The sequence below is a fragment of the Aspergillus ibericus genome, assembly GCF_003184845.1.
Source record: "Aspergillus ibericus CBS 121593 unplaced genomic scaffold BO80scaffold_8, whole genome shotgun sequence".
Lineage (NCBI taxonomy): Eukaryota > Fungi > Ascomycota > Eurotiomycetes > Eurotiales > Aspergillaceae > Aspergillus > Aspergillus ibericus.
In genome coordinates, this window is record NW_020292106.1 from 576,815 (window position 1) to 601,258 (window position 24,444).

Sequence of the window (24,444 nt, forward strand, 5' to 3'; positions counted from 1 at the left end):
TTTTTTTTTTTTTTTTTTTTTTCATTCTATTCTTTAGTTTAGGATCATCGTGCCGCGTGCGGCTCAGCATAGACTACTATTTAATCTTAAATAATTAGTAAAGATCAATATTTTACAAGCATCTCATGTACAATAAATATACATAGTCAAACAGTATTTTCAACCACCTCCACTTGAAATGATCTTCAGTCCTTATACGTAGTAATTCTATCGCTTAACACATCTCTCTACCCCATGGGAGGCCACAAACGAGCAAGTAGGCACTAGTCTCTTTGTCACATCTGAAATTATACTACTTCCGCTTCCACAATTCGAGCTAATAGGCATCTACCCGCGCCGTATATCCCTCCCCTACCACCAGTTCTGGTTTCCGATACGCACTCTGGATCACGGCATCAGCTTGGAGCTGCACTCCAGCGAGTTGAAATGGTCGTGTATCCATCGACCAGATCGTAAGAGCGAGATAGTTGCTGCCGTTATAGTTGAGGATTCCTTCGGGGATAGGAAAGCGGGTTTGAGGACCGATGTGGTTGACTATTTGGTTAGACTTCTTTTTGTTATGTATAGAGTTGTGCGTGAAGAAGTCAAAAGGTGACAAGGTATGGTACTTCGGTATGAACTCACTATACTTCCCAAACTGCCATCCATTCACAAAGATCTCGGTGCGGAATTGGGCGGGTGACTCGTCCGTCGAGTTAAGGACAGTAGTGTTGGTGAACACTACACTCAGCGGGATGTCATATCCCTCTGGAAGACTCAAGTCAAACTCCGTAGCATAGAACCGTATGCCCGGGGCAGATATGACTTTCTCCGTGGGCGAGTGACTAGATTCCCATTGTTCCACCGGCGCTCCAGGAAGATGATACCCCTGACGTTCGGCATACCACGCCCCCTCATTCAACGGTCCTCGACTATGATCTTTGTAGTTCTCCCCACCTAGATTCCCTCTCATTTTCCAGGAAATGACATCCTTCTCGCGTCCATACAGGGTATAGTCGAGCACACCGCGCGGATCTTTCATGATGGCTCCGTTGGCGGGAAAATTCTCGTCGTTGCCCATGTGGTCGATCAGGATGGTAAGTGTATAGATTCCCCCTGGTTGAAGAGAGGGGAAGAGGAGGGTCTGGTTGTGAAACATTTCCGCTGGGCTACCTTGCCAGGAGGAGAGGAAGGTATTGTTTAGCCAGATAGAGTGGCCATAGGCGTAGCCGCCTTCGGTGAGGAGGTAGAGGGCGGATTCGGAGCCGTTGGCGGTAAAGGTGCCGCGGTAGACGAGAGAGGCGCCGTTGTAGCCGTAGTCGCTGGAGTAGAGGGATGTGGGAGTGGTGAGGGACCGGGGGTTGTGGCTGGAGGTGTGGTTGCAGACAGTCCAGAGGTCGTCATCGTAGGTTGGGTGGATCTCGGGGAGAGAGTCGGTGTAGTGCCACTGGAGGGAGGACAGGAAGGGGAGAGCGAATGGGGGTGGTTGGTAGGGGAGGGTGGCATGGAGGCGGCCGTTTGTCTTGGTTGTTGTGATCAGCTGGCTGTTGAACAAGACGGTGGATATGGATGGGGGTGCTGCGATGATTTCCAGCTCGGTGGTGGCGTTGAGGTCGCCGGTCAGCTGCAGCGTGGTGCCGGAGACGCTGGCAGTCCGCAGGAGATAACCCGCTTTAGCGATGATTGAACTATTGGCACGCGAGGGTGAGGCGTGGCGGGAGATGCCTGGCAGGGGGAGATCCAGAACCCAGTAGTTGTAGGCTTCGTTCCGCCACAGCAGATGGACTTCCAACTGCTCCCCAAAATGAACCACGCGGCGCGAGGGCTGCACTGACCATTGAATCACCGTGGATGCAGACGAGTTGATGAGCAATCCATCGCCTTCCACGGCGGACGGTGTCAGGGCGCCCGGGACTGCAAACTCGTGGGTTTCTCCCTCGCCCCCGTAGAGAACGAGGACGGATTTGTTGCCGGCCTTTTTCCAGGAAAACACCTCGGCGGTCGAGTAGATCAAGTTGATGCCTCCCACGTCGTAGTCGACGACGTGGATCTTGGAATCGCGCCCATGCAGGCTGAGAGATCCGCCCAGCTGGGGAATACTGATGTTTCCGATGGACGTAGAGACTTGCAGTTTGTACGACACAGTGTCATCATCTGCTAACTCACCATGGCGCACAATATAAAAGTTCGTGGTGTTGGTATGCAAGCGTGCAGTCGCGAGAGCCGTGCTGTCTGTATAAACCCCATAAGTGCCATTGTCGGGCTGCGATATTAGATAGGCTGGCGATGACTGCAGAAAGCCCGCTTGCAGCTTCAGTTCACTGTATTTCTCCCGAGTGACTTGTCGGTCCTCCTTAATAGCAGCTCCGACGTCGTACGAGGTGTATCCTCCAGGGTGGCCTAGATTGCCCCAGTTGGTGCCGCCAAAAATCTAAACTGTCAGCACGGGCCGAGATGTAGATGGGCGACATACCATGTAGAGGCTCTGAAGGGCCGCGCGATAGCTATAATTGAGCTTGTAGAACATGCGCTCAAACTCGGGTCCGATATATGCGGCACCAGTATCCACGCCCACTCCTCCCCTATACCTGTTAGTGGAATTCAAGAAGAATATGAGCTACAAACCAGGCATCAGGCACTCCGCCTTGGAACTCGGAGATAGAAACCGGAGTGGTAGGACTCTGCGCCTCATGAACCGTGTAATTGTACCATTCGAGCGGGTTGTTCAGCGATGACCAGTTCGACGCATTGGGAGCTGCTTTGTTAGCAGTAGAAGACACCGAGGTTACGAAACATACGGGCTGTGCTCCACTGAAGGGGATAGAAGTCGAAACTGTAGATATCCACCGCTCCCACTCCGGTGCCCGGGGCCCAGTCGCCCAATGGCTCGGCATCGTTGACGATCAGAGGAACGACGACTCCAGCCTGGCGGTATTGACGTTCCACATACGCCATGTATTCCTTTTCCAGACACATGTTGTTGGCGGCCGTGACCGACTCGTTGTTCATCTGGGTGTAGCCAGTCTCCGTCATGCAGATGGTGTATTCATTCTCCGGCTGCACAAGAATAACTGGACCCCCATTGGTGATCTGAGCCCGCGCAACAATCTCACCCACGGCAGCAATGTATGGCGTGATGGCAGCCAGGTAGGATGAATTCGTTCGCTTGAGTGGCCCGTCCAGGCGCTGCAGCCAGCCAGGAAAACCTCCCCCAGAAACCTCGGCATTGATGTAAGGGCCTGGGCGAGCAATCAGGTAGAGTCCCGCTTCTTGAGCAGCGTCGAAGAACTGCTCCAGGTCAAAGACCCCTTGCGTGCGGATGTGGCCGGGCTGTCCTTCGAGCAGGGCCCAGTCGACGTAGAACGAGACGGCGGAGTAGCCGAGGGCGCGGACTTTTTGGAAGACATCCAGCCATAGACCTGGAGATGGGAGACGGAAGGGATGAAATTCGCCTGACAGGAGAAGGATACGTTCTCCGTAGATGAAGAGAGACTTGTCATCCCAGGTGACGATTTCTTGGCTCAGACTGGTGTTTTGGATGCTGAGGACAGCCGAGGCTAGTCCCAGGAGGAGAGGGAGGAAGCGCATGGCAAGTAGTGTTTCTGAGTATTTTGAAACAGCTCATTATGGCTGGAATGTGCACTTTATACATGTGCGTCCTGATGCTGCGACATCGGCAGAACTCCGGGGAGATGCATCCGAAGAGAAGCGGGGAAGTGACAGCAGTGAAGTAGACCAAGGGGTGAACTCGGCAGTTTAGAAGCAAACATGTTACCCCGAGGTGCCCCATAGAACTAATGCCCATAGATGTGGTGGATCTGATTGTGGAATCACCCCTCACCAGCCCCGCAATCCCCGGACAACTGGCCAGCTGCATGCCGAGTCGGAACAGCCCGATCATCCTCGAAGGTCTTTGGCCTGTCAGAAATTTGATGAGAAGCCATTCCACAATAGTATTGGCTTCGTTGCTTGACAAGGCTGGATTCTCCTTGACTAAGCATCTAGGCTGACGCCTTATAAATCCGACTCAACCCCACATCCTCCAAGCACCAACTCACCAGCATGGCGACTCTCAACTTCACCCAGTAAGACTATCCCCAATACTCAGACCACCTCTGATGAATTCTGCAGGAAGAAAGGTATCTTAAACACCGGAGCCGAGATCCCACTCATCGGCCTCGGCACCTGGCAATGCAAGTCCAGAGACGCCGTAGTCTCAGCCTTGCTTGCTGGCTACCGACACATCGACACCGCCGCCGTCTACGGCAACGAAGCGGAGGTTGGCCAGGCGATCAAAGACTCGGGCGTACCGCGCCAGGAAATCTTCCTGACCACCAAGCTGGGCAATCAATGGCATACCCGGGTCCCTGAGGGTCTGGCCGCCTCCTTGCAAGCCCTGCAGACCGACTACGTGGACTTGTATTTGATGCATTGGCCGTGCGCGGTCGATCCGGACGATCGTGACAAGGTCGTGCCGAACTGGGATTACGTTAATACCTGGATTGAGATGCAGAAGTTGCCGGCTACGGGAAAGGTCAAGGCCATTGGGGTTTCGAACTTTGGGATTACCCATCTGGAGAGGTTGTTGGCGGATGCAGCGGTTAAGGTAGGTTATGCCATGAGGGTAGGATGGTTGCTGATGGTGTTAGATTGTTCCGGCTGTGAACCAGATTGAGCTTCATCCCTGCCACCCATCTCCTAAGTTGGTCGCGTATAACACGGCCAAGGGGATTCACACCACGGGATACTCGTGTCTCGGATCCATCGACTCGCTGCTGTACAAGAATCCAACTATTATCGAGCTGGCTCAACAGAAAGGGCGATCCATACAGCAAGTCCTTCTCAAATGGGGCCTGCAGAAGGGCTGGTCGGTGATTCCCAAGTCGGCCAATCCTGAGCGAATTCAGGCCAACTTTGATCTTGATGGTTGGGAATTGAGCCCGGAGGAGATGAAGGCGATTGATGGTATTCCCACACGGTTCAAGATCTTCCAAGGTGGGCTTCTTCCGCCGGCGATGGACGGCAAGGTATTCTTAGGCGATGATGAGTAGTGCAGAGCATTCAGCATGATAGATACATACATACAGATAGACCACGATATCAACACTATCCAGAAATTATACCACACACGTACTTAACTCCCCTCCAACACCAACCGAAAAACATCCCCCAAGCCACCTCTGTCTTGATCCCAGCGAGCCCGAATACAATCCTCCAAATCAATCTCTTTCACCAGCAAGCCATCTGCCTCTTTTGGAGCGAGCATCTCCCCCAACGGGCTTACCATCCACGCAGAAACCCTACCCATCCCCTTCTTCTCCTTTCTCCCCGGACTGACCCAATCCTCATCGGCATGTGTATCCGGCCAAACGATCTCATGGGGTCCCTCCGCCGTAGATCTCCTCGCCCTTGAACCTACCACTGCCCCTACCCCCTCATCACCCTTCTCTTGCTCTTGCTCATGATCAGGATCATCATCCCTCTGCGTATGTACCTCCGGCCACACAATCTCATGCGGTCCCTCCGCTGTAATCGACCTGGACCGTTTCTTCCACATAGTGGGATGTGTATGCAACGCACCGAATTGGAATCCATCTGCATCACCGATACCACCCCCAACCCCAGCCCTATCCCCAGATCCAGACCCAGAACCCCCCTCCCAAACCCCCAACCCAAACACCCGTCCTTCAACAGCCACCGTCCGCACCAACGCCTCCCAGACCTCTTTCTCGTGTCCAGCATCCCCGCCACTAACGCCACTAATTCCTCCAAAATCACCCAGAACCTTCCCCCCAAAAGCGATATAAATTTGTATGCCATCTCCATCTCCATCCCTATACATCCGCTCCCTAAACCCCGTCACCCAATTCTCACCCCCGATTCCAAGACCAATCTTCACATCCACCCCATTGATCTTCGTAGTAACTGGGGCTGTGTTCGTTGGGGTGGATGGTCCACTCGTAAGAAGGAGTTTTTCAATTCCAGTCTATACATATCACCCATTAGCACAATTCCTTCTTTCCCTTAGAAAAAGAACAATAAGGAGAAGAATAAGAATAAGAAGAAAAGGGGAAAAGATAACGAACCAAACTACTCCCCCTCCTCACACTCACTACCCCATCACACGGATGCACAAACACCACAGAGCGATATATCCGCCCTTTTGCGCGTTCGAGCAGCCCGATAATGAGGTAGAGGTTTGTCGTGTGAGCGATTTGCTCTAGATCCTCTCTAGTGTTGTTGCTTTTCGCTGTGGTGGTTGGTGAAGTGTGGGGATCGTTTAGGTCAATCGCGTGGTTGTATATCTGTAGGTATGTTTCTCGGATATTTTGTGCTGGATTCGTTGTTGTTTCTGGTGGTTGAGAAAGAGGAAGGGGTGTCATGGATGGGACGAGGAGGATATGAACTCCTTTCGAGGCTGCGAGGTGGATGGTTTGAGGGAGGGATTGAAGTGTGGTGGTTGGGGTTGTGGTGATGGCGAGGGTGAGTGGTTGGGGGGACATTTTTTGATTATTAGGATTATTTATTAGAGTGTTATTGATGATATGTGCAGTGGGTAGTATGTATAGGTAAAGTGTGGTGGTTCGGTATGAGTGATAATATCGTGAGAGGAAAGGAATGAGGGGTGAGGGGTGAGGTGAGGGGATGGATGAGGTCACAATGGAGAGATCCATGGTTCACATGCCGTGTGACATGACTGACGTGATCTCTTTGTTTACAGAATGTTATTCCAGTCTTCTTCAGTTGTATTCTGTCATAGTATTCTGTCAGTAGTATTCAATCCTATGGTACAAAAGCAGTGCTAGAAATGCACCATGCGCCTCGCTAGATGACAACATTTTATCGCAAAATCCATCGCAATTTCGTAATCCACCGAAAATCTGTTAATAACCAGTTAAACGTGCACCCCCTTGGCATTCGCAACCTCTTGCAGCACGCGAGGCCAACGGGAAATCAACTCCACATCGTCCAAGGCTCCCTTGCCCTGGTTGCGGACGTACTGGGCGCTCGGGTCCACCCGCGGCTCGTAGTCCCAGATCGATGGGGTGCCCTTGATCAGCGACGAGTATACTAGTCGGCGTCGACGCTGAGACCGTAGCACGTCCTCTCGGATCTGCACCAAGTTCCAGCGTGCGTGCACCTCCTCCGTAAAGAACGCCAGTAGCTGCGCTGGGTCGCTGGTGGTCGGCAGTGCAGACGCCGTCTTGGCCGGGCTGGGCGTGCGGGGAGGAGTCGGGAATGGGAACGACGACGTGCGTTGCATCGGGGACACCCGCGGCGAGTCGTTGGGCGTCGGCAGCGGTGCCGGATGCAGCTGTGTCACGGCTACTGGCTTGAGCGTCTCCAGCTGGGGCGTCTCCGTCAGTCCCGCCACCAGGTTGACCCGTTCCGCGGGATCGGTCTCCAAATCGTACAGCATGGGCGGGTCGATCAGAGAGTACACGAACTTGTAGCGGCCACGTCGGATCATCACCGTCGGCGACTGCGTACCCTCAGCCATGTACTCGCCTAGCACCGTGTCCGTCTTGACGCCCTCCTCGCCCGTCAGGTATGGCATCAGCGACACACCATCCAAGGGCAGCTCCGGGATCAAGGGTGCGCCCACCATCCCGGCAAAGGTCGGCAGCAGGTCCATGGTCGACACGTTCTCCGACACCCGCTTAGGGGCAAACCGCTTCGGGGCGTGCACGATGAACGGCACCCGTGCCGAGTTCTCGTACCACACCATCTTGTACCAAAGGCCACGCTCGCCGAGCATGTCGCCGTGGTCGCCGGTGAAGACGATGATGGTGTCATCGCGCACACCACAGTTCTCGAGCACCTTCAGCAGCTTACCCACGTTGGTGTCGACGTAGGTGCAAGCGGCGTAGTAAGCGCGGCGGGCCGCCTTGATGCGCTCCTCGGGCATCTCCTTGCCCCAGAGGTCGATGCACTTGAGCACCCGCTGCGAGTGGGGATCCTGCTCATCGTGGGGAATGGCGCCATGCTTGGGCAGGGGAATGTCGACGTCCTCGTAGAGATCCCAGAACTCCTTGGTCATGGCATAAGGGTCATGTGGATGAGTCATAGACACCGTCAGGCAAAAAGGCTGGTCGTTGCGGTGACGCACATGGTCGTAGAGGTACTGAGTCGACTTGTAGATGACCTCCTCATCAAAGTCAAGCTGGTTGGTGCGCACCACAGGGCCAGCCTCCATCACAGAGGACATGTTGTGGTACCAGTCGGGACGGATATCCTATTTTCATTAATTCACTGTGTATGCCTCAAGGTAACTTAAGGACTTACTGGTTCATCCCAATTCACGGACCAGCCGTAATCACCAGGGTAGATGTCACTGGTCAGACGCTGCTCATAACCGTGGAGCTGGTCAGGACCGCAAAAGTGCATCTTGCCAGCAAGAGCCGTGTGGTAGCCTTCACGGCGCAGATAATGAGCATAAGTTGGGGTGTCTGCTGGCAGATCGGACGCGTTATCGTAGGCGCCGATCTTGGAGGGCAATTGCCCTGTCACCATCACGTAACGCGACGGAGCGCAGAGCGGCGAGTTACAGTAGGCTGAGTCAAAGACGACACCCTCTTCAGCCAGTTTATTCAGGTTAGGAGTCTTAATGGGGGAGTTCTTGTCGTGAAAGGCCAACAGGGGCGCCGCCATCTGGTCGGCCATGATGTAGAGAATGTTAGGCTTCTTCGCCGCCATGATGGTGATGGACGCGCTGTCCGACGCAGAAGTGAGTCAATCAGGGAAGAAATGAACTGCAATGTCGAAATGGTGACGAGCAGACGGATGGCGATAAAAGACAATGAGAGATTGAGTTCGGTGAAGAGGCTTGAACAAAGCAAAGGCGGGAATCCAGGATATAAGTAGTTGGAGTGAAGGCCGGTGGAGACGGAAGGATGTGGAAGCAGAAATTGACCAACCATCCATGGGAAGAGGTGAAAAACGGGCTTACGGGCGTCGCACCAGATCTCCATGTCACCGCAACAATGGAACCATCAGCGGGGCCGATGGTGTGATTGCGGGAGGTTCCATGGTTGACGACGCAGGGAGGTGATCGCAAAGCCACGGGGAGGGATCTTCAGGAGAGTCATGCAGCAGCTGCTGAGAGACTGGCGATTCTTCAGGTTTCTCCTGAGTCTTGAAAATGTGTCTCACGGCTGGGCTGGGCTGCGGGAGGAAGTTCCCGGTTGATACGTTGATAACCCGGCCATTACCAGGAGATAGATAACCTAGGTACTCCGTACTCCGCAGTACTCTGTATACTGTACTGTTACAGACCACCGCTTCTCAGCCTGCTCAACCTGCTTCAGCCTCGCCACGCGACCAATCGGTGGCGGCTAATCTAGCGTGACTGTTTCGGTTACATAGTACCAGGGTGCTTATCTATCTGTGCACCCCATTCCTCCCTCCTGCATATTAACAGTATGTCAGTAACACCCCTATCTCTACATACCCGTATCTGAGATAACACCAAAACCTACACCGCCCTCTTCCCCGGTCTCTCCAGCCGAGCATCGCTCCGGATCGCCCACTCTTGGCCTCTTGGCGAGGTGCTCCCTAGCGATTGGTTGAACCAACCCACCCCGATCGGTTCCGACAGGGGTCCGGAGAGCGGACTAACCGGAATGCGTCAGCGCGTTTGCCACGACCACTGGTTGGTCAGCCGGCCATCGGGTATTTCCTTCCTGGGAGTTGGAGGCTTGGAGGCACGCGATACCGCCAGGTTTCTGTCAGGGGAGTAGTACAGTAACCAATGTGACAGAAACCTAGTCGAGGGTGACCGATACCACAGACTCCAATTGAATCAAACTCAACTACTACAATACTAACTACAGTGTACTAAAACTGGGCAGAGTAATGAGGATACCTTCTCCATCACGCAAACCAAAACCCTATCCAAATTGCCACCACCACCACCACCACCACCACCTTCTCATACCGGCATCACCTGCTTCCCCGATCCATGGTAATCTCCCACCAATCACCACAATCGCTCTATACTTCCTACGAACAACCAGTCCCATGATCAACCCAACCGTCACACAAATCATCCCCACATGCCAGATCCCAATCCTACCCCCATACACAGTATTTCTAAGCCATGAAATGTACCCCATAATCTGTACTCCGTAATCTAAGATGAATCAATCAAACTGTCAAACATTAGCGCTATACCAATCGCCCGGACCTATGGCATCATTCCCCATCCGCACCATCCATCCTATCACATCCCATGGCTAGGGATGTAAGTACCGTGCATCCCGCGTTTACGTAGACTTTGCGGGATGATCATGCATTAGCGTTGACTTTTTACGATTTAGGATTTAGAATTCGTCTACCCCGGATTACGTGGACAACCCACTTGTAACGGTAGTGGTTGTTGGTTCAGTGACTGGTTGCTTGGTTAGCTGTTTAACCTCCAAAGACCGGAGAGTTGTTGGGGAATGGGGAAGGAAAGCTTCCCCGCATTGAGAGACGTGAATATCATGACTAGTTTTGGTCTTGGTATTTGACCGGTAGGATTGTTTGAGGAATCTACGGTGCTAGTAGAAAAACTGACTGGTGCTGACTGGTGCCTAAAATTTGGATCTGGCATCTGCATGTGGTACTAGGCTGGGTGAGGTCGTGCAAGCGGTTGCCCAGTTACCGTTGAGGTGGCACATTACATGTTGGTCTGGTACAGACAACCTGGTAGGGCTAGCAAAAATTGATTCCACCGGCTTGGCACCTCCGCGATGCGGTCTCAAACATGGGACGCTTGGCGGAGGCGTCGTGCATCATGTGCCCCGTCCCTTGCGGAGGAGCCTTGGCAACTACATTTTGAGGTCTCGCCACCTCGTCGTCGGTACAAGGAACTGCTATGATTTCGCTAATGACAGATGTATATATATCAAGCAGGGCCACAGGCCACCGCTGCAGCCCGCCGCCAACCCATTTTCTCTCAAAGAAATGACAGACGCAGGTGTCGAAGGATTGAGCATGGCGATGCCACGTAGGACAGTCATCAGCATGACGGCCCGGTCAATTGTTGTCATTGGCTCGGCATTCAATCAACTTTGACAGAACTGTTCTCGGTTAGCGTCGGTCTGCTTTCCGGATCATTAACTTACCTGTAGATGCGGCGGATGAATGCATATGCCGTCAAGAATCCAACCGTGCCCGTCAGGAGACCATACACCGCGCACGCCAGGAAGCTGTAGCTGAAGAACAGCAGACTCGACACAAAGCCGGTGATGTGTAGGTGGAAGATGTAGTACCACACGCAGTAGCCAAACACCCAAAACGCACTGCTTCCACCAGTGAGGAAGCTTTGCCACCACCAATGATAGTTCTACTCCAGTCAGCTCGGCTCCCCTATCCGGTCAAGAGACTTACCTCTGCGCAGAGTTGAGTGTACGTCGCGATAATGGTCACTTCACTGACGGTCACCATCAACACCGTCGAAACAGCGCTCAGGAAGCCAAACACATAGTAGTAGCCACTCTTGTCCTGCCATAGGTTCTTGAACACAAACAGGAGCTCGATGAACAAAACGGCAAACGGTCCCAGTCCGGTCAAGAGCGTCCCGCTGATGCTGTGTAGGTACCAGGGCTGCGGCGGGATCTGGCGTGCGATGGAGGTGGTCTTGGTCGGGTGCTCCCAGGGTGCCGTGCGCACGTAGCCGTACCAGCTGCCAACATAGACCAGCGGAACTTGGATGAGCAGCCAGAGAGCCAAAAGACCAACCAGCGTACCAAAAGGAATGGCAGTGCTAGAGGCTTGCGCCCACACAAACAGATTGAGAATGAAGATGAGGCAGAAAGCCAGACCAGGGAAGAACAACGCAGTCTAGACAGTCAGCACTAGCATCACGAGGGGTTATGTGACTTACGATGAGGGTGTTTTTCCGCCAATAAGTGCCGCCAAAAGTCTTGTAGAGGCGCCCCGAAAAGTACCCCGAGAAGAGACCAGCAAAAACAAACAAGCCCATCCCAACACTGACGAATCCGCCGCGGAAACTCGGGTTCAGAACCCCGAGGCAGCTGAGTAGCAGAAGCCCCGACACCATGAACAACAGCTGCATGCCGGAACCCACAAGCGGCGCAAGGAGTCCACTGTACTGGGGCACCCGGAACACATCCCCATGAAGGAGTTTCCAGCCGCTCACATCGTCCAGACCCTCGTCGTCGGATGAGACATCCGCATCCCGTTCAACATCCGCTCCTTGCTCCAGCAGCCCATCGCCCTTTCGCTCCGACCGAGCTTTGGGAGCCCGAACTTTGAGTTTGCCATCCTCCATGACTCCGTCTCCACGGCCCTTGATGTCTCCTTGTACCGTCCGACTCCAGATAACGTACACCGCCACTCCAAGAACACCAGCGATAGTCATCGAGTTGAGGATTGCAAGCCAATGAGTCGTAGAGCCTTCGTCCTGGTTGCTGAAGTAGAGCTCCCACCGGTTCCACCATTCGACCCCGTTTTCCTCCTTAAAGTAAACCGAATAGGTGTAGGGGATCTTCAAGATAGCATCATCTTCGAGCTCATCATCGTCCTCCGGAATGTATGACGACCCCGGGTACTTCTCGCGCAGCTTGGACAGGTCCGGGGGAATGTACAATTCCAATCCATCGTGGGCCTCATGCACGTGTTTGGGGCAGCCACCCTCTAGGTGATCGGCCGCGCGGATGCTCTTCGGATAGATTTCGAATCCAACAATGACCTTGCCGCCCTCGGGGGCCGACCGCCAGCGGATGACAATGGTAAAGTGATTGTTGATGTAGTACCGGGCCTTGCCGTCGATGGGCGAGAACTCCTGGAACCCCAGCTTGAAGCCAGTGGCATAGTACTTGCGACTACGATCGACGGTGACGAAGCTAGTTGCTCCAGGCAAGTTATCCGCGATCCACTCCGCCACGTAGCCTTCCTGGATGAGCTGACGACTCCATTTGACATCCTTGCGGCTGATTTCCTGCGTACAGAGCGCCTGGCATTCCACGTTTTTGCCCATCTGCAGTTCAAAATCGGAGGTCATAATGCGGTCGCCTCGGAGGATCTCTCCCAGGTTTAGCGAAACACTCTGCCCCGAGCCAAATGGGGATCCGCCATGCGACCGGCCGCTGGGAGGACAGACAAAAGGCAAGTCAAAGTAGGCATACTGGAGCTGAGTGTGGTCGGAGAAGATCTTATTTACAAGGAGCGGAATATGCTCGTCGTCATTATAACGCTTAACCGAGTAACCTAGCGGTAGCATGCACGCGTAAGCGACAGTGCGAACAGCGTCGTCGCAACATAGACAACCTACCAGGGATGTAGAACGCATAGGCATACGAAACAAACAGGAGCCATAGCGTCCACTGGCGGGGACGCCAAAACCGGGTTAACTCCATGATCGGATGGTGGAGAGTTCCGTCCCAAGCAGTGATGGTTGCAACGATCGTAGACAGCGGTTCGTACGTGGCGAATACGAAGATCCCAGATGCAGATCAATCACGTTCAACTGACCGCCCGATCTTCTCCTCTGAGCTCAACTCGTGTGGATTAAAAGTGGTATGTGCGAATAGAATTGGCGGGCCTGAGCTCAAAAGGCGAACATAATCGGGGCACCGACGAAAGGACTGGCAAGTTGGCAACGGGGACAGATGACGCAGCCCAACGAATAGGTATTGAACAAGATCCAGCGGTTCAATGCGACGGAAGATAGAAGAGCGGGAGGACAACTCAGGCCGAGAGAACGAGTGGAATCGGCATCGAATGCCAGAGAAAGCGAACAGACCGCGAGGATGAAGAGGAGAGATCGAGGGGATCAATCTACGGAAGGACGGGGTTGATGCTTTGTTTCGGGACGGGCGAAGACCACCCGGACGCCCCTCAACGGGTTTAGTGCCATTCCGGAGCAAATGAGCCGTGGTCCAGCCAGTCTCCTTTTCCACGGTGCCTAAATCCTCAGGCACCCTACGTCGGGGGCGATCTGTGAATACCATCATAAATTGTCATAAATCTGCTAAATATCACCTTCGGCTGGCTGCCACAGAATTGCTACAAGGTTCAGCCACCCTCAGTAAAGAGCACGCAGAAGGGTACTGAGAAAACCGTCAACCGCCAATATCGACTTTGTCGTTCCGCATCGACACATACGCAGAAATGCATCGTCAATAAAAGTAACAACAAAACAACAAGAAGAGAATAATTTGCACACATCATGATTAGGAAGAATGGCTCAGCAAATATTCCACGGCTCCTTGCACGCTACCTCCAGATCGGCGGAGAGCCTCAATGTTTCTCTCAAACTCAAAGAATCCCATGTCGTTCAATTGACGTAGCTGCTCGGCATACCGTTCCTCGGGCGGCCGGTTGTCCTGCGGAGGGGGACTGCCGAGCCCACCCCCAAAGAGTGCCGCCAAAGGATTGGCCCCAGCCGCACCCCCCTCTCCCGGTCCAGCTCCCAAGGACTGCATCACTTGTTGCAGCAGCGCTGGATCTCGGAGCAACGGATTATGCTGCGGATCGAAAGGGTTCGCACCAGCCTGGCCGCCCTGGCCGCCAAAGAGCGCGGGGTTGAAGAGACTGAACGGGTTCTGGAAGTTGGGCTGGTTCTGCCCTTGCCCGGCAGTGTTCTCTCCGGTGGCGCCGGCAGCCCTCTGTGTAGTGTTTGTCTGGTCGCCGCCTGCGGTGGGTGAGGTGCTCGACGGCGTCCCCGCAGCGGGGTTACCCATCATAGGGTTGCCTCCAAAGAGGGCGGCAAAAGGATTTCCAGCACCAAGTCCAGCGGGCATGAATGGGTTGAATGCGGCGCCGGGAGTGGGAGTGGCACCATTGTTGTTCTGGGTGTTTCGGTTTTCCTCAGGCGTGGTGTTGGTGACTCCAGGAGCTGGGAATGCGCTGCCGCCCAAACCCCCGCCACCCATGGCTCTCTGCATTTGTACCATCTGACGTATCGAGTTCGGGTCGGTGAGCATGCGGCGGAACTCCGGGCTCTGCATCATTTGTCGCACGCCGGGACCCATGTCGCGCAGCATGGGATTCTGTTGGATCATCATATCAATCATGGCGGGGTTCTGCAGGGCTTCGTTGATGGTGGACTGAAATTGGGGATTTTCGAGCATATTGAGCATCGTTTCGGTGTCAGGAGGAGGACCCATCTGGAAAGCAGCAATTTAGCAGTCGCTCGAACAACTGGAGGACACACCGCGACCTACCCCACCGTCAGGACCAAACATGCCTGCACCTGGGAGTTGCGCGAACCCAGCATATCTCGCGCCCGTCAGCCCAGCGAGCGGATTGTTGCCGGTGCCGGCAGCGAGGTTCGTAGGAACACCAGCAGCCGGGGCATTGACAGCCGCGCCAGCTGGCGCAGTCGAGGTGGCCGGCGCAGCACCTCCGGGGCGCTGGTTGCTGGCAGCACTTTTGACCAAGTGAATAGTATGTCCATCCTTGATCTTGTACGTCGCCAGGGTCTCGTTGTCTTTGAGGACTCGGCCCGAGTAGATCAGACGTTGACGCTCAGCTGGAGTATCGGCATATTCCGATGATGCGAGCTTCTCCTTCAAATCTGACACGGGTGTGGATGAGGGAAGGGTGAGGGTGAATTTAGCATCATTTGAGGACTTGACATTGAAGGTGATGGGCGCATCTTCGGCCGTGGCGGTGTCATCAGCCATGGTCTATGGATTGCGGCGGTGGAGGGGGGTCGAGGGGTCCGAGGCAGTCAGCCTGATGAGACAAAATCACGTCACACAAGAACGGTGTCAACGAGAGTGATCAAACCCAAGGATGGTGGGGAGCGAAGAGTTGGTATGGGCACTGAACGGATGGGAAGATGTGAACAATGGACTAGGAAGTTGTCCTCTTCCAGCGACAGCCCGAGCAGTCAGTCCGTCCGTCTCGGCCAGTTAGCGGATGATAGCGTAACCGGCGAGGTGGAAGCGGGCAGAAACCCATCGTCCGCCTTCCACCGGTGTGGGACCGTGACCGCATGCGCCTGGTACCACCCAAACGGTATTCCTCCCGCCGGTGTGGGCGAATGCCTAGAAACCCAGCGCAAGCTCGGTATGGTGCCGTACCGCAAGCTGTTCACGTGACTGAGCCAAACCAGGCAAACTGCCCCAAGCTCCCATTTCCTCTTCGCACTGGAATTTTCACTCTTTCCTTCCTTGCAGACACGCGTGTTGGCTCGGTCCTTTCTTTCCACCCAACCTGCCCTCAGTGTGAGGACACTCGGTTTCGAGAGTCCTCCTTCCCTATCTGCTCCACTAGCAATGGGACTGCTTACACTGTAGTGTCACCCTGGCTACAATCGCGTCGTAAACAACACAACCCCTCCACGGTACAGGCTCGTGAGAGCCGCGTCCGTTCACCATGGCGACTACTTCGCACATGTTCATGTACTCCCTGACGATCCAGCCTCCTACTGCGATCTCCCAAGCCATTCTGGGTCAGTTTGCAGGGACCAAGGAACAGCAGATCGTCACCGCGTCGGGGTCGAAGCTCACGATCCATCGTCCTGATCCGACGCAGGGCAAGGTCACTCCGCTCTTCTCCCAAGATGTCTTTGGCATCATCCGCTCCCTGGCTGCCTTCAGACTGGCCGGTAGCAATAAAGGTATGTGATGGTTCCCTGTCTGGACGTTCGAGATCATCATAGTGATTCTTCAAGCTTCCCGGGCAGCACGATCCTTTGCCGATTCGTCCCCTCTTGATGGGACGTGCCCCCGGGCGGCGAGGTTGACACTGGGTCTTGGTGGTTGAACTGTGCTGAGAGATGCCTTTAGACTACATCATCATTGGCTCAGACTCAGGTCGCATCACCATCATCGAGTATGTGCCCTCACAGAACCGGTTCAACCGGATTCACCTCGAGACCTTTGGCAAGTCTGGCGTGCGCCGCGTGGTCCCAGGCCAATATCTGGCTGTCGACCCTAAGGGCCGTGCGTGCATCATCGCTTCTGTGGAGAAGAACAAGCTTGTCTACGTTCTGAATCGGAACTCGCAGGCCGAGCTGACGATCTCATCCCCGCTTGAAGCCCACAAGCCGCAGACCCTGGTCTTTGCCATGACCGCGCTAGATGTTGGGTATGAAAACCCGATCTTCGCAGCGCTTGAGGTAGACTACTCCGAGTCCGATCAGGATCCGACGGGTCAAGCATTTGAGGAGCTTGAGAAGCACATTGTGTATTATGAGTTGGACCTTGGTCTCAATCACGTTGTCCGAAAGTGGTCTGACCCAGTGGACCGCACGGCGTCGATGCTTTTCCAAGTCCCTGGAGGTGCGGATGGTCCCAGTGGTGTATTGGTGTGCGCCGAGGATAGCGTCACCTATCGTCACTCCAACCAAGATGCCTTCCGTGTGCCGATTCCTCGCCGTAGTGGCGCCACTGAGAACCCCGAGCGTAAGCGCTGCATCACTGCTGGAGTAATGCACAAGATGAGGGGTGCCTTCTTCTTTCTCCTGCAGACCGAAGACGGTGATCTCTTCAAGCTCACCATTGACATGGTTGAGGACGACAACGGTCAGCTGACTGGTGAAGTCAAGCGTCTCAAAATCAAGTATTTCGATACCGTTCCGTTGGCATCCAGCTTGTTGATTCTCAAGAGCGGTTTCCTATACGTTGCCAGTGAGGCTGGTAACCATCACTTCTACCAGTTTGAGAAGCTCGGTGACGATGACGAGGAGATTGAGTTCACCAGCGAGTCGTACTCCGCGGATCCCTCGATCCCTTGTGAGCCCATCTATTTCCGACCCAGAGGCGCAGAGAACCTCAACCTCGTCGAGACGATCAACTCCCTCAATCCGTTGATTGACAGCAAGATCCTGAATATCTCCGAGGATGATGCGCCTCAAATCTACACCATCTCTGGCGCTGGCGCTCGGAGCAGTTTCAGGACGCTCAAGCATGGCCTAGAGGTGTCGGAAATTGTTGAATCTGAGCTTCCGAGTGTGCCCTCCAACGTTTGGACCACGAAGCTCACCAGATCCGACGAGTTCGACGCCTACATCATCCTTTCCTTTGCCAACGGCACCCTTGTCCTCAGCATCGGTGAGACGGTGGAGGAAGTTACGGACACTGGCTTCCTTTCCACTGCGCCAACGCTGGCCGTCCAGCAGCTGGGCGAGGACTCGCTGATTCAAATCCATCCTCGGGGTATCCGTCACATCCTTGCGGATCGACGAGTCAATGAGTGGCCTGCTCCTCAGCATCGGTCGATTGTGGCTGCCGCAACCAACGAGCGTCAGGTCGCCGTCGCTTTGAGCTCCGGTGAAATCGTCTACTTCGAGATGGATTCGGATGGTTCTCTGGCTGAGTATGACGAGCGGCGTCAGATGTCGGGCACTGTGACCTGTCTGAGTCTAGGCGAGGTTCCCGAAGGTCGAGTTCGCAGTTCCTTCCTGGCTGTCGGGTGTGATGACTCGACGGTTCGCATTCTCAGCTTGGATCCAGACTCGACCCTCGAAAACAAGTCTGTTCAGGCCCTGACAGCTGCTCCTTCAGCCCTGAACATCATGTCGATGGCCGATTCCAGTTCCGGTGGAACGACCTTGTATCTGCACATCGGTCTGTATTCAGGTGTTTACCTCCGAACCGTGCTGGATGAGGTTACGGGTGAGCTGTCAGATACCCGCACGCGCTTCCTAGGATCGAAGCCTGTGAAGCTCTTCCAGGTCTCGGTCAAGGGACAGACGGCTGTGCTTGCTCTGAGCTCGCGTCCTTGGCTGGGTTATTCGGATGTACAAACCAAGGGCTTCATGCTGACGCCCCTGGATTATGTCGGCCTTGAATGGGGCTGGAACTTCTCCAGTGAGCAGTGTGTGGAGGGTATGGTCGGTATTCAGGGTCAAAACTTACGGTACGTGCTTTTCAGCAATCCTTCCCCTCCCTACATTTTGATCGTATGATGAGAACTGGGATCCGAATATCCATGTGGAAAAACTTTTTTATTATTTTTCCAATTGTTCCTACTGAGATCAGCCTACCCAATATGCTTTGCCGATGGATTTGTCTGGTGAATGTCCGCTAACCGGCTTGCTAGGATCTTCTCTATCGAAAAGCTTGATAACAATATGTTGCAACAGTCGATTCCTCTGTCATATACCCCGCGCCGCTTCTTGAAGCACCCTGAGCAGCCATACTTCTACGTCATCGAGTCGGACAACAATGTCTTGTCTCCGTCCACTCGGGCGAAATTGCTTGAAGACTCCAAGTCCCGCGGCGGTGATGAGACCATCCTCCCGCCAGAGGACTTTGGATACCCCCGTGCCACCGGTCATTGGGCTTCTTGCATTCAAGTGGTTGATCCCTTGGATGCGAAGGCTGTCATTCACACTATCGAGCTTGAAGAGAACGAAGCGGCGGTCAGCGTCGCAGCGGTCCCGTTCACCAGCCAAGATGACGAGACTTTCCTGGTGGTTGGAACCGCAAAAGACCTGAGTGTGAACCCGCCCTCTTCCGCTGGTGGTTACATTCACATCTACCGTTTCCAAGAAGATGGTAGAGAACTTGAATTTATCCACAAGACCAAGGTTGAGGAACCTCCTCTTGCCCTGTTGGGATTCCAAGGCCGCCTGGCTGTCGGCGTCGGATCGTTGCTTCGAATCTATGACCTTGGTATGAAGCAGCTCCTCCGTAAGTGCCAGGCGCCGGTGGTGCCTAAGACTATTGTTGGTCTCCAGACCCAGGGCTCTCGAATCATCGTCAGTGATGTCCGGGAAAGTGTCACCTATGTTGTGTACAAGTATCAAGAGAATGTCTTGATTCCGTTTGTGGATGACTCGGTGTCTCGTTGGACAACCGCAACTACCATGGTCGATTACGAGACTACTGCCGGTGGTGACAAGTTCGGAAATCTCTGGCTGCTGCGTTGCCCCAAGAAGACGTCTGAAGAGGCGGACGAGGATGGGTCAGGTGCCCATCTGATCCATGAACGCGGTTATCTTCAAGGAACCCCTAACCGGCTCGAGCTGATGATCCACGTGTATACCCAGGACATCCCCACGAGCTTGACCAAGACCCAACTCGTGGCTGGTGGTCGGGACATTCTCGTCTGGACTGGTTTCCAGGGTACGATCGGTATGCTGGTGCCGTTCATCAGCCGAGAGGATGTGGACTTCTTCCAGAACTTGGAGATGCAGTTGGCTGCACAGCACCCTCCTCTCGCTGGACGGGACCACCTGATCTACCGGAGCTACTACGCACCGGTCAAGGGTGTCATTGACGGAGATTTGTGCGAGATGTACTTTTTATTGCCTAATGATACGAAGATGATGATCGCAGCGGAACTGGACCGTTCAGTCCGGGAAATCGAGCGGAAGATTTCGGTAAGTTGCTGCACTGCTCTGTGGAAGAATGATGACTAACGAGCACAGGACATGCGGACCCGGGTGGCGTATTGATTTGAATGGATTCGGCGCTTATCAGGACTAATGCTGTATGCGGGTTTCAGATACCCCATAGTTGATTTGCAAACATGTACATGTATCCAATACCAGATGACTGATGGTATCCGTGGTTGGTGTTCAACGTAGGTGGTAATGCAAGTCTCTTGCCTCGCTCGATCTCCCGCTCCCCTCGGTTGATCTTGAGCTGGATGCAGCTGTACCAGGTACAGATTGTACGAGACGAGAAGAAGGCTATGCCTGCGACGATCTTTGAGTACGATTTTATCCGCATGCCACGGATATGATCGTAATTTATCCGTCGGGACATGACGTATTTATACAACCAATGCTCTGTCACTCTTCATGAATGCAAATACTCGTCTTGAATCTTTATCCATCCATCCTAAAGTACCGACTGCTATACGCAACTACACCTAGCTCATAACCACACAGCTTTCCATCGGAAGCATTAATTCCCCATCTCATCCGTCATATTTCTAGGTAGTCATGAAGCCCCAGATCAGCCATGGTCCTGGTCAGTCTTTATATATCCACAGTATGTGCTTGGATGTTTGTTCAACAAGTAGAGGTAACCTCTCCAGTGATAGAGGAGATGTTTGGGGACGATCATAGTGATAACTTTATGGAATATGATATACTTTTCGACCAGAGACACTATTACTCAACTGGAGTCATTCAGATTTCTATGCAGTTGGGAAATGCCGAGAACCATACGGAGTACGAGAAAATGAAACACAGGGACAGGGATAATAAAGACAAGGTAGGAAGGAGTAGTGATAGGAGTGGTGGGATAAGAGCAAACGATGACAGATTTAGCAATACTCTGAGGAGACGAGGGGGGGGAAAGGGGATAGTGGGAATAGGTAGGAATCGCAGCATTGTACACATATTCACCTCTAGATGATCTTTTCAACAGGTTTGCAAGAACCAGGCTTGGAAAAATCTCTCCTATCCCCGTAGCCATTCTGAATCCCCACCAGAGATGAGGATGAGGATGGAGAGGGATGGAGAGACCGATGGCCTGCCTGCAGTGAGATGGGGAAAACAAGATGGAGGCTGGTATGATACTCTGCCGTACAGTCCGGTATGATACGCGGGGGAGACCACAGAGCAACCCAAGAAGCATGGTCAGATGTCTAGCTAGGTATGTATTTTATTCGGGGATGGCTTTGGAAAGGAAGAATGGTGCTGGTTAGAGGGATAGTGGATTTGGTGTATGCTGGGGTTGCTTTGAGATTCAGTGAGTGGGATGGTAAGGGTTGAGCAGTTTCGCTTGGTTTTGGGATTATGGGTTGATGGATGGTTTATTCCCGTCGTGAGCGTTGTAACCCAGTACACGAGACTGTTGTAGCTAGCAGTTCCTTATGAGATAGGATAATACGTTTCTAAATGGTGGCTCGATGGACTTCACGTAGGTAGGGCATGTCATCCTCTTGCTACCCTGAGTATTATCATCCTCTCTACAGATGATGGTTACATGTTTATCCCATCCGGGCAGACAGCTTAATCATCCACATCTCTGGGATCATGCTCGCGCCAGAACTGCTCATACTCCTCGGGCGTCTGTCCCGGGATCGGCTGGTAAAAGGTCAACGGCGCTAACGGAATGCCCAAATGCTCCATCTTCTCAATGCGCTGCCGCGTCGCCGGATGTTTCTTGTTGACGCTGTACACGCTGATGCGATGCGCCGAGGACGTCACATGGAGACCCCAGTTCCACGCGGCCCGGACATTCAATGGCTGCGTGTTGAGCGAGTTATCCCAGCAGCGACAGACGATCTCGATCCAACCCTCCACATCACACGGCAACTCCATCTCCCAGGTCCGCCACGTCCAGCGCCCCTTCTTGGATAACTTCTCCTGCGGCACCGCATACCAGCTGAATCCCCCATCGGCCGACAATTCCACCCGTTCCGGCCACCGACCCCCCCCCGAATAGGCCCAGCCCTTGCACCGAATCGTCCCCTCGTGCACAATCACCTGCTTCGTCCAGGGCGACATGATCGCCGAACTGACCGGCATCTCCTGGATCTGGATCCCCTCCGTCGGCTTCTGGTTGTATTTGCCGATCTGCTGATTGAAGTAGAGATACTCGCGACTCTGCACGGGGGCGCGCGACGGGTTCTCAATGGCCTTGATGCGATACAGCCATTTGACGCTGCGGGCTCCGATATATCCCAACACCACCACCCGCAACGGATAGCCATGGATCTTGGGCAAGGGTTCGCCGTTCATCTCCCACGCCAGAATCACCTCGTTCGCCTTGACTTTCGACCACGGCACACTCACGACATAATTCATCGCCTCCAGATCCTTGATGTACGTCTCGGCCCCATACAACTCCAAATGCTTCGCGGGGGCCACCAACCCCCCACAATCCTTAATCACCTTCTTCAAACTGATCCCCACATACCGCGCCGTGCCGATCGCCCCCTCGGCCCACGGCGCCTGCGGAACTTCATCCCCTTGCCCGCCATACAAACTAATCTGCTCAATGCGCCGAGTCCCCGAACACTGAATCGTCACCGTCTTCTCGATCCGCGGGAACCGCGTCTCATCCTGCAAATCCTCCAACGTATAATTCTTCGGATGCTTGACCAACCCATCCAACGCCAGACTCCACTTCTCCTTATCAATGAGCGGAATCCCCCCATGATTCCGCACAAAATGCAACGGATTCGGCGTGATCACCTTGGACGTCACCAACCGTTTCGGCGGCTCCCCATTATACGGAAACTGCAACAGATGCAACATATCGGGGTGTTTTTCGCGGAGCACCGTCCGCCACGAATCCTCCGCCACGGAGGCGAGTTCGCCCCCCAACGCCTCATGCCACTGCTTGAAATCCTCGCCGGTGAGCACGGGGTTCGAGTCGGGAATGGGACCGAACATGTAATCCGGGACGGGGTCGAAGGTCTGTGACCTCAGGATCTGATGCGCTTTGGCTTTTTTCTCGGGGTATTTTTCCCATTCCACGTATCTAATCCCAGCATCCATGTCAGCAATATTCCCAGGCAGAATGGAATAAAGAAAAAGGGGGTATTACCCCTTCCACCCCACCCTCTCCCGCTGAAACAGTTCATTACGATCCCCCACCTCCGCAATCGCCTCCTCGTCGCGATCGCGCTTCGTCGGCCCGGGCGGGTAGATATGCACGGTATCCAGTCCCGTTTGATCGAGAATCGGCAGTTTATGGCCTGCCATGCCTTGCTCGATCTTCCATTCGTCGGGCCGGTTGGTGGTGTCCATTTGGGCGGTGAGGGTGGACATTTTCGTGGTGGTTTGAGTGGATGTCATGTTGATTATTCCTCGGGGGGAGGGGGTGCTATATATATACGTGTGTGTTTGATTGTAGGTAGGTGGAGATGATGGGTGGGTAAGATTGACTTGTACGGAAGTGGAAGTGGAAGTGGAAGTGGAAGTGGAAAAGTGGATGGAAGTGGAAGATTGGGAGAAAGAGGGGCAGGCAGGGAATGCCAGGATTTCCATCCCAGCTGAAAACAATCCATGCAGGCATGCCGGGACGGTGACTTCATGACTATCTGCTTGTCCACCAGTAAACCAACACTACTTAGCCAGGGAGCCGAGGGTTCCCCGAACCTATCATACCAGCCATCCTATCGTGGAAGTTTAGTGGAATTGGATGGTGATTGGGTAGGTGGTATGGCTTGATCGGATTCTGGGGATTTCATAGGATAGACAGATTCTAATACGTCGGTGGTAGATAGTAGGTGGAACTGGGAGGAGGAGGTAGTGGTGGTGGTCCCGGAAGCAGCGGATCTACCCCACTGGCAAGTGCTTGAGCTCAGGGTCTCGATATCATCTCCAATAGCGCAGGTCTAATTGGTCCACTAGTCATACTCGTTCGGGATGGTTTGACGGGTCCGATCGCAGTGGGAAAATTGATCGAGTGGCACATACTCCGGATTTGGGGTTGTTATGGATATTGGTGAGGGTATGTATTTTGCTGCATACCTGGATTCCAAGTGGGTTGGTGTCATGGAGATATCCCTTGATTGCACTTTTAGGGGTCGTTTGGGATTGTTTCTTGCTTGTATTTTATACCATCCATTAATCCTACGGAGTATGGTGTGGTT

At 53.8% G+C, this 24,444-nt stretch overlaps 8 protein-coding genes across 8 annotated transcripts; 2 read left to right on the forward strand and 6 right to left on the reverse strand.

Annotated features, from left to right (window-relative positions):
* Positions 1 to 44: 44 nt before the first annotated feature.
* On the reverse strand, positions 45 to 3,567 carry BO80DRAFT_500161 (glycoside hydrolase family 35 protein; the record flags this gene model as incomplete). The annotated part of the gene is made up of 6 exons (XM_025724220.1): positions 45 to 76; positions 382 to 534; positions 625 to 2,410; positions 2,453 to 2,567; positions 2,605 to 2,734; positions 2,778 to 3,567. 6 exons carry the CDS (start codon positions 3,565 to 3,567, stop codon positions 45 to 47), a joined length of 3,006 nt encoding a protein of 1,001 aa, XP_025578194.1.
* A 474-nt stretch (positions 3,568 to 4,041) lies between these two features.
* Positions 4,042 to 5,093, forward strand: BO80DRAFT_462542 (putative glycerol dehydrogenase Gcy1; the record flags this gene model as incomplete). The annotated part of the gene is made up of 3 exons (XM_025722521.1): positions 4,042 to 4,064; positions 4,111 to 4,585; positions 4,629 to 5,093. The coding sequence occupies 3 exons, from the start codon at positions 4,042 to 4,044 to the stop codon at positions 5,028 to 5,030; spliced, it is 900 nt and encodes a 299-aa protein (XP_025578195.1). The 3' UTR covers positions 5,031 to 5,093.
* BO80DRAFT_462543 (nitrilase) lies at positions 5,091 to 6,578 on the reverse strand. Its single transcript, XM_025722522.1, has 2 exons — positions 6,066 to 6,578; positions 5,091 to 5,965 (listed from the first exon to the last, which is right to left on the reverse strand). The coding sequence occupies exons 1-2, from the start codon at positions 6,480 to 6,482 to the stop codon at positions 5,114 to 5,116; spliced, it is 1,269 nt and encodes a 422-aa protein (XP_025578196.1). The 5' UTR covers positions 6,483 to 6,578; the 3' UTR covers positions 5,091 to 5,113.
* Positions 6,579 to 6,789: 211 nt separating this feature from the next.
* On the reverse strand, positions 6,790 to 9,111 carry BO80DRAFT_376118 (putative choline sulfatase). Its single transcript, XM_025716648.1, has 2 exons — positions 8,266 to 9,111; positions 6,790 to 8,215 (listed from the first exon to the last, which is right to left on the reverse strand). The coding sequence occupies exons 1-2, from the start codon at positions 8,674 to 8,676 to the stop codon at positions 6,875 to 6,877; spliced, it is 1,752 nt and encodes a 583-aa protein (XP_025578197.1). The 5' UTR covers positions 8,677 to 9,111; the 3' UTR covers positions 6,790 to 6,874.
* A 1,560-nt stretch (positions 9,112 to 10,671) lies between these two features.
* BO80DRAFT_401147 (transmembrane 9 family protein) lies at positions 10,672 to 13,695 on the reverse strand. Its single transcript, XM_025717552.1, has 5 exons — positions 13,259 to 13,695; positions 11,849 to 13,194; positions 11,353 to 11,805; positions 11,088 to 11,308; positions 10,672 to 11,042 (listed from the first exon to the last, which is right to left on the reverse strand). The coding sequence occupies exons 1-5, from the start codon at positions 13,341 to 13,343 to the stop codon at positions 11,024 to 11,026; spliced, it is 2,124 nt and encodes a 707-aa protein (XP_025578198.1). The 5' UTR covers positions 13,344 to 13,695; the 3' UTR covers positions 10,672 to 11,023.
* A 230-nt stretch (positions 13,696 to 13,925) lies between these two features.
* BO80DRAFT_422788 (ubiquitin domain-containing protein DSK2) lies at positions 13,926 to 15,950 on the reverse strand. Its single transcript, XM_025718895.1, has 2 exons — positions 15,153 to 15,950; positions 13,926 to 15,095 (listed from the first exon to the last, which is right to left on the reverse strand). Exons 1-2 carry the CDS (start codon positions 15,612 to 15,614, stop codon positions 14,160 to 14,162), a joined length of 1,398 nt encoding a protein of 465 aa, XP_025578199.1. The 5' UTR covers positions 15,615 to 15,950; the 3' UTR covers positions 13,926 to 14,159.
* A 508-nt stretch (positions 15,951 to 16,458) lies between these two features.
* On the forward strand, positions 16,459 to 20,700 carry BO80DRAFT_422789 (DDB1/RSE1 family protein). The gene is made up of 3 exons (XM_025718896.1): positions 16,459 to 18,798; positions 18,982 to 20,266; positions 20,315 to 20,700. The coding sequence occupies exons 1-3, from the start codon at positions 16,715 to 16,717 to the stop codon at positions 20,339 to 20,341; spliced, it is 3,396 nt and encodes a 1,131-aa protein (XP_025578200.1). The 5' UTR covers positions 16,459 to 16,714; the 3' UTR covers positions 20,342 to 20,700.
* Positions 20,701 to 21,850: 1,150 nt separating this feature from the next.
* On the reverse strand, positions 21,851 to 23,617 carry BO80DRAFT_349161 (sulfite oxidase; the record flags this gene model as incomplete). Its single annotated transcript, XM_025715489.1, has 2 exons — positions 21,851 to 23,327; positions 23,394 to 23,617. 2 exons carry the CDS (start codon positions 23,615 to 23,617, stop codon positions 21,851 to 21,853), a joined length of 1,701 nt encoding a protein of 566 aa, XP_025578201.1.
* Between the last annotated feature and the right edge of the window lie 827 nt (positions 23,618 to 24,444).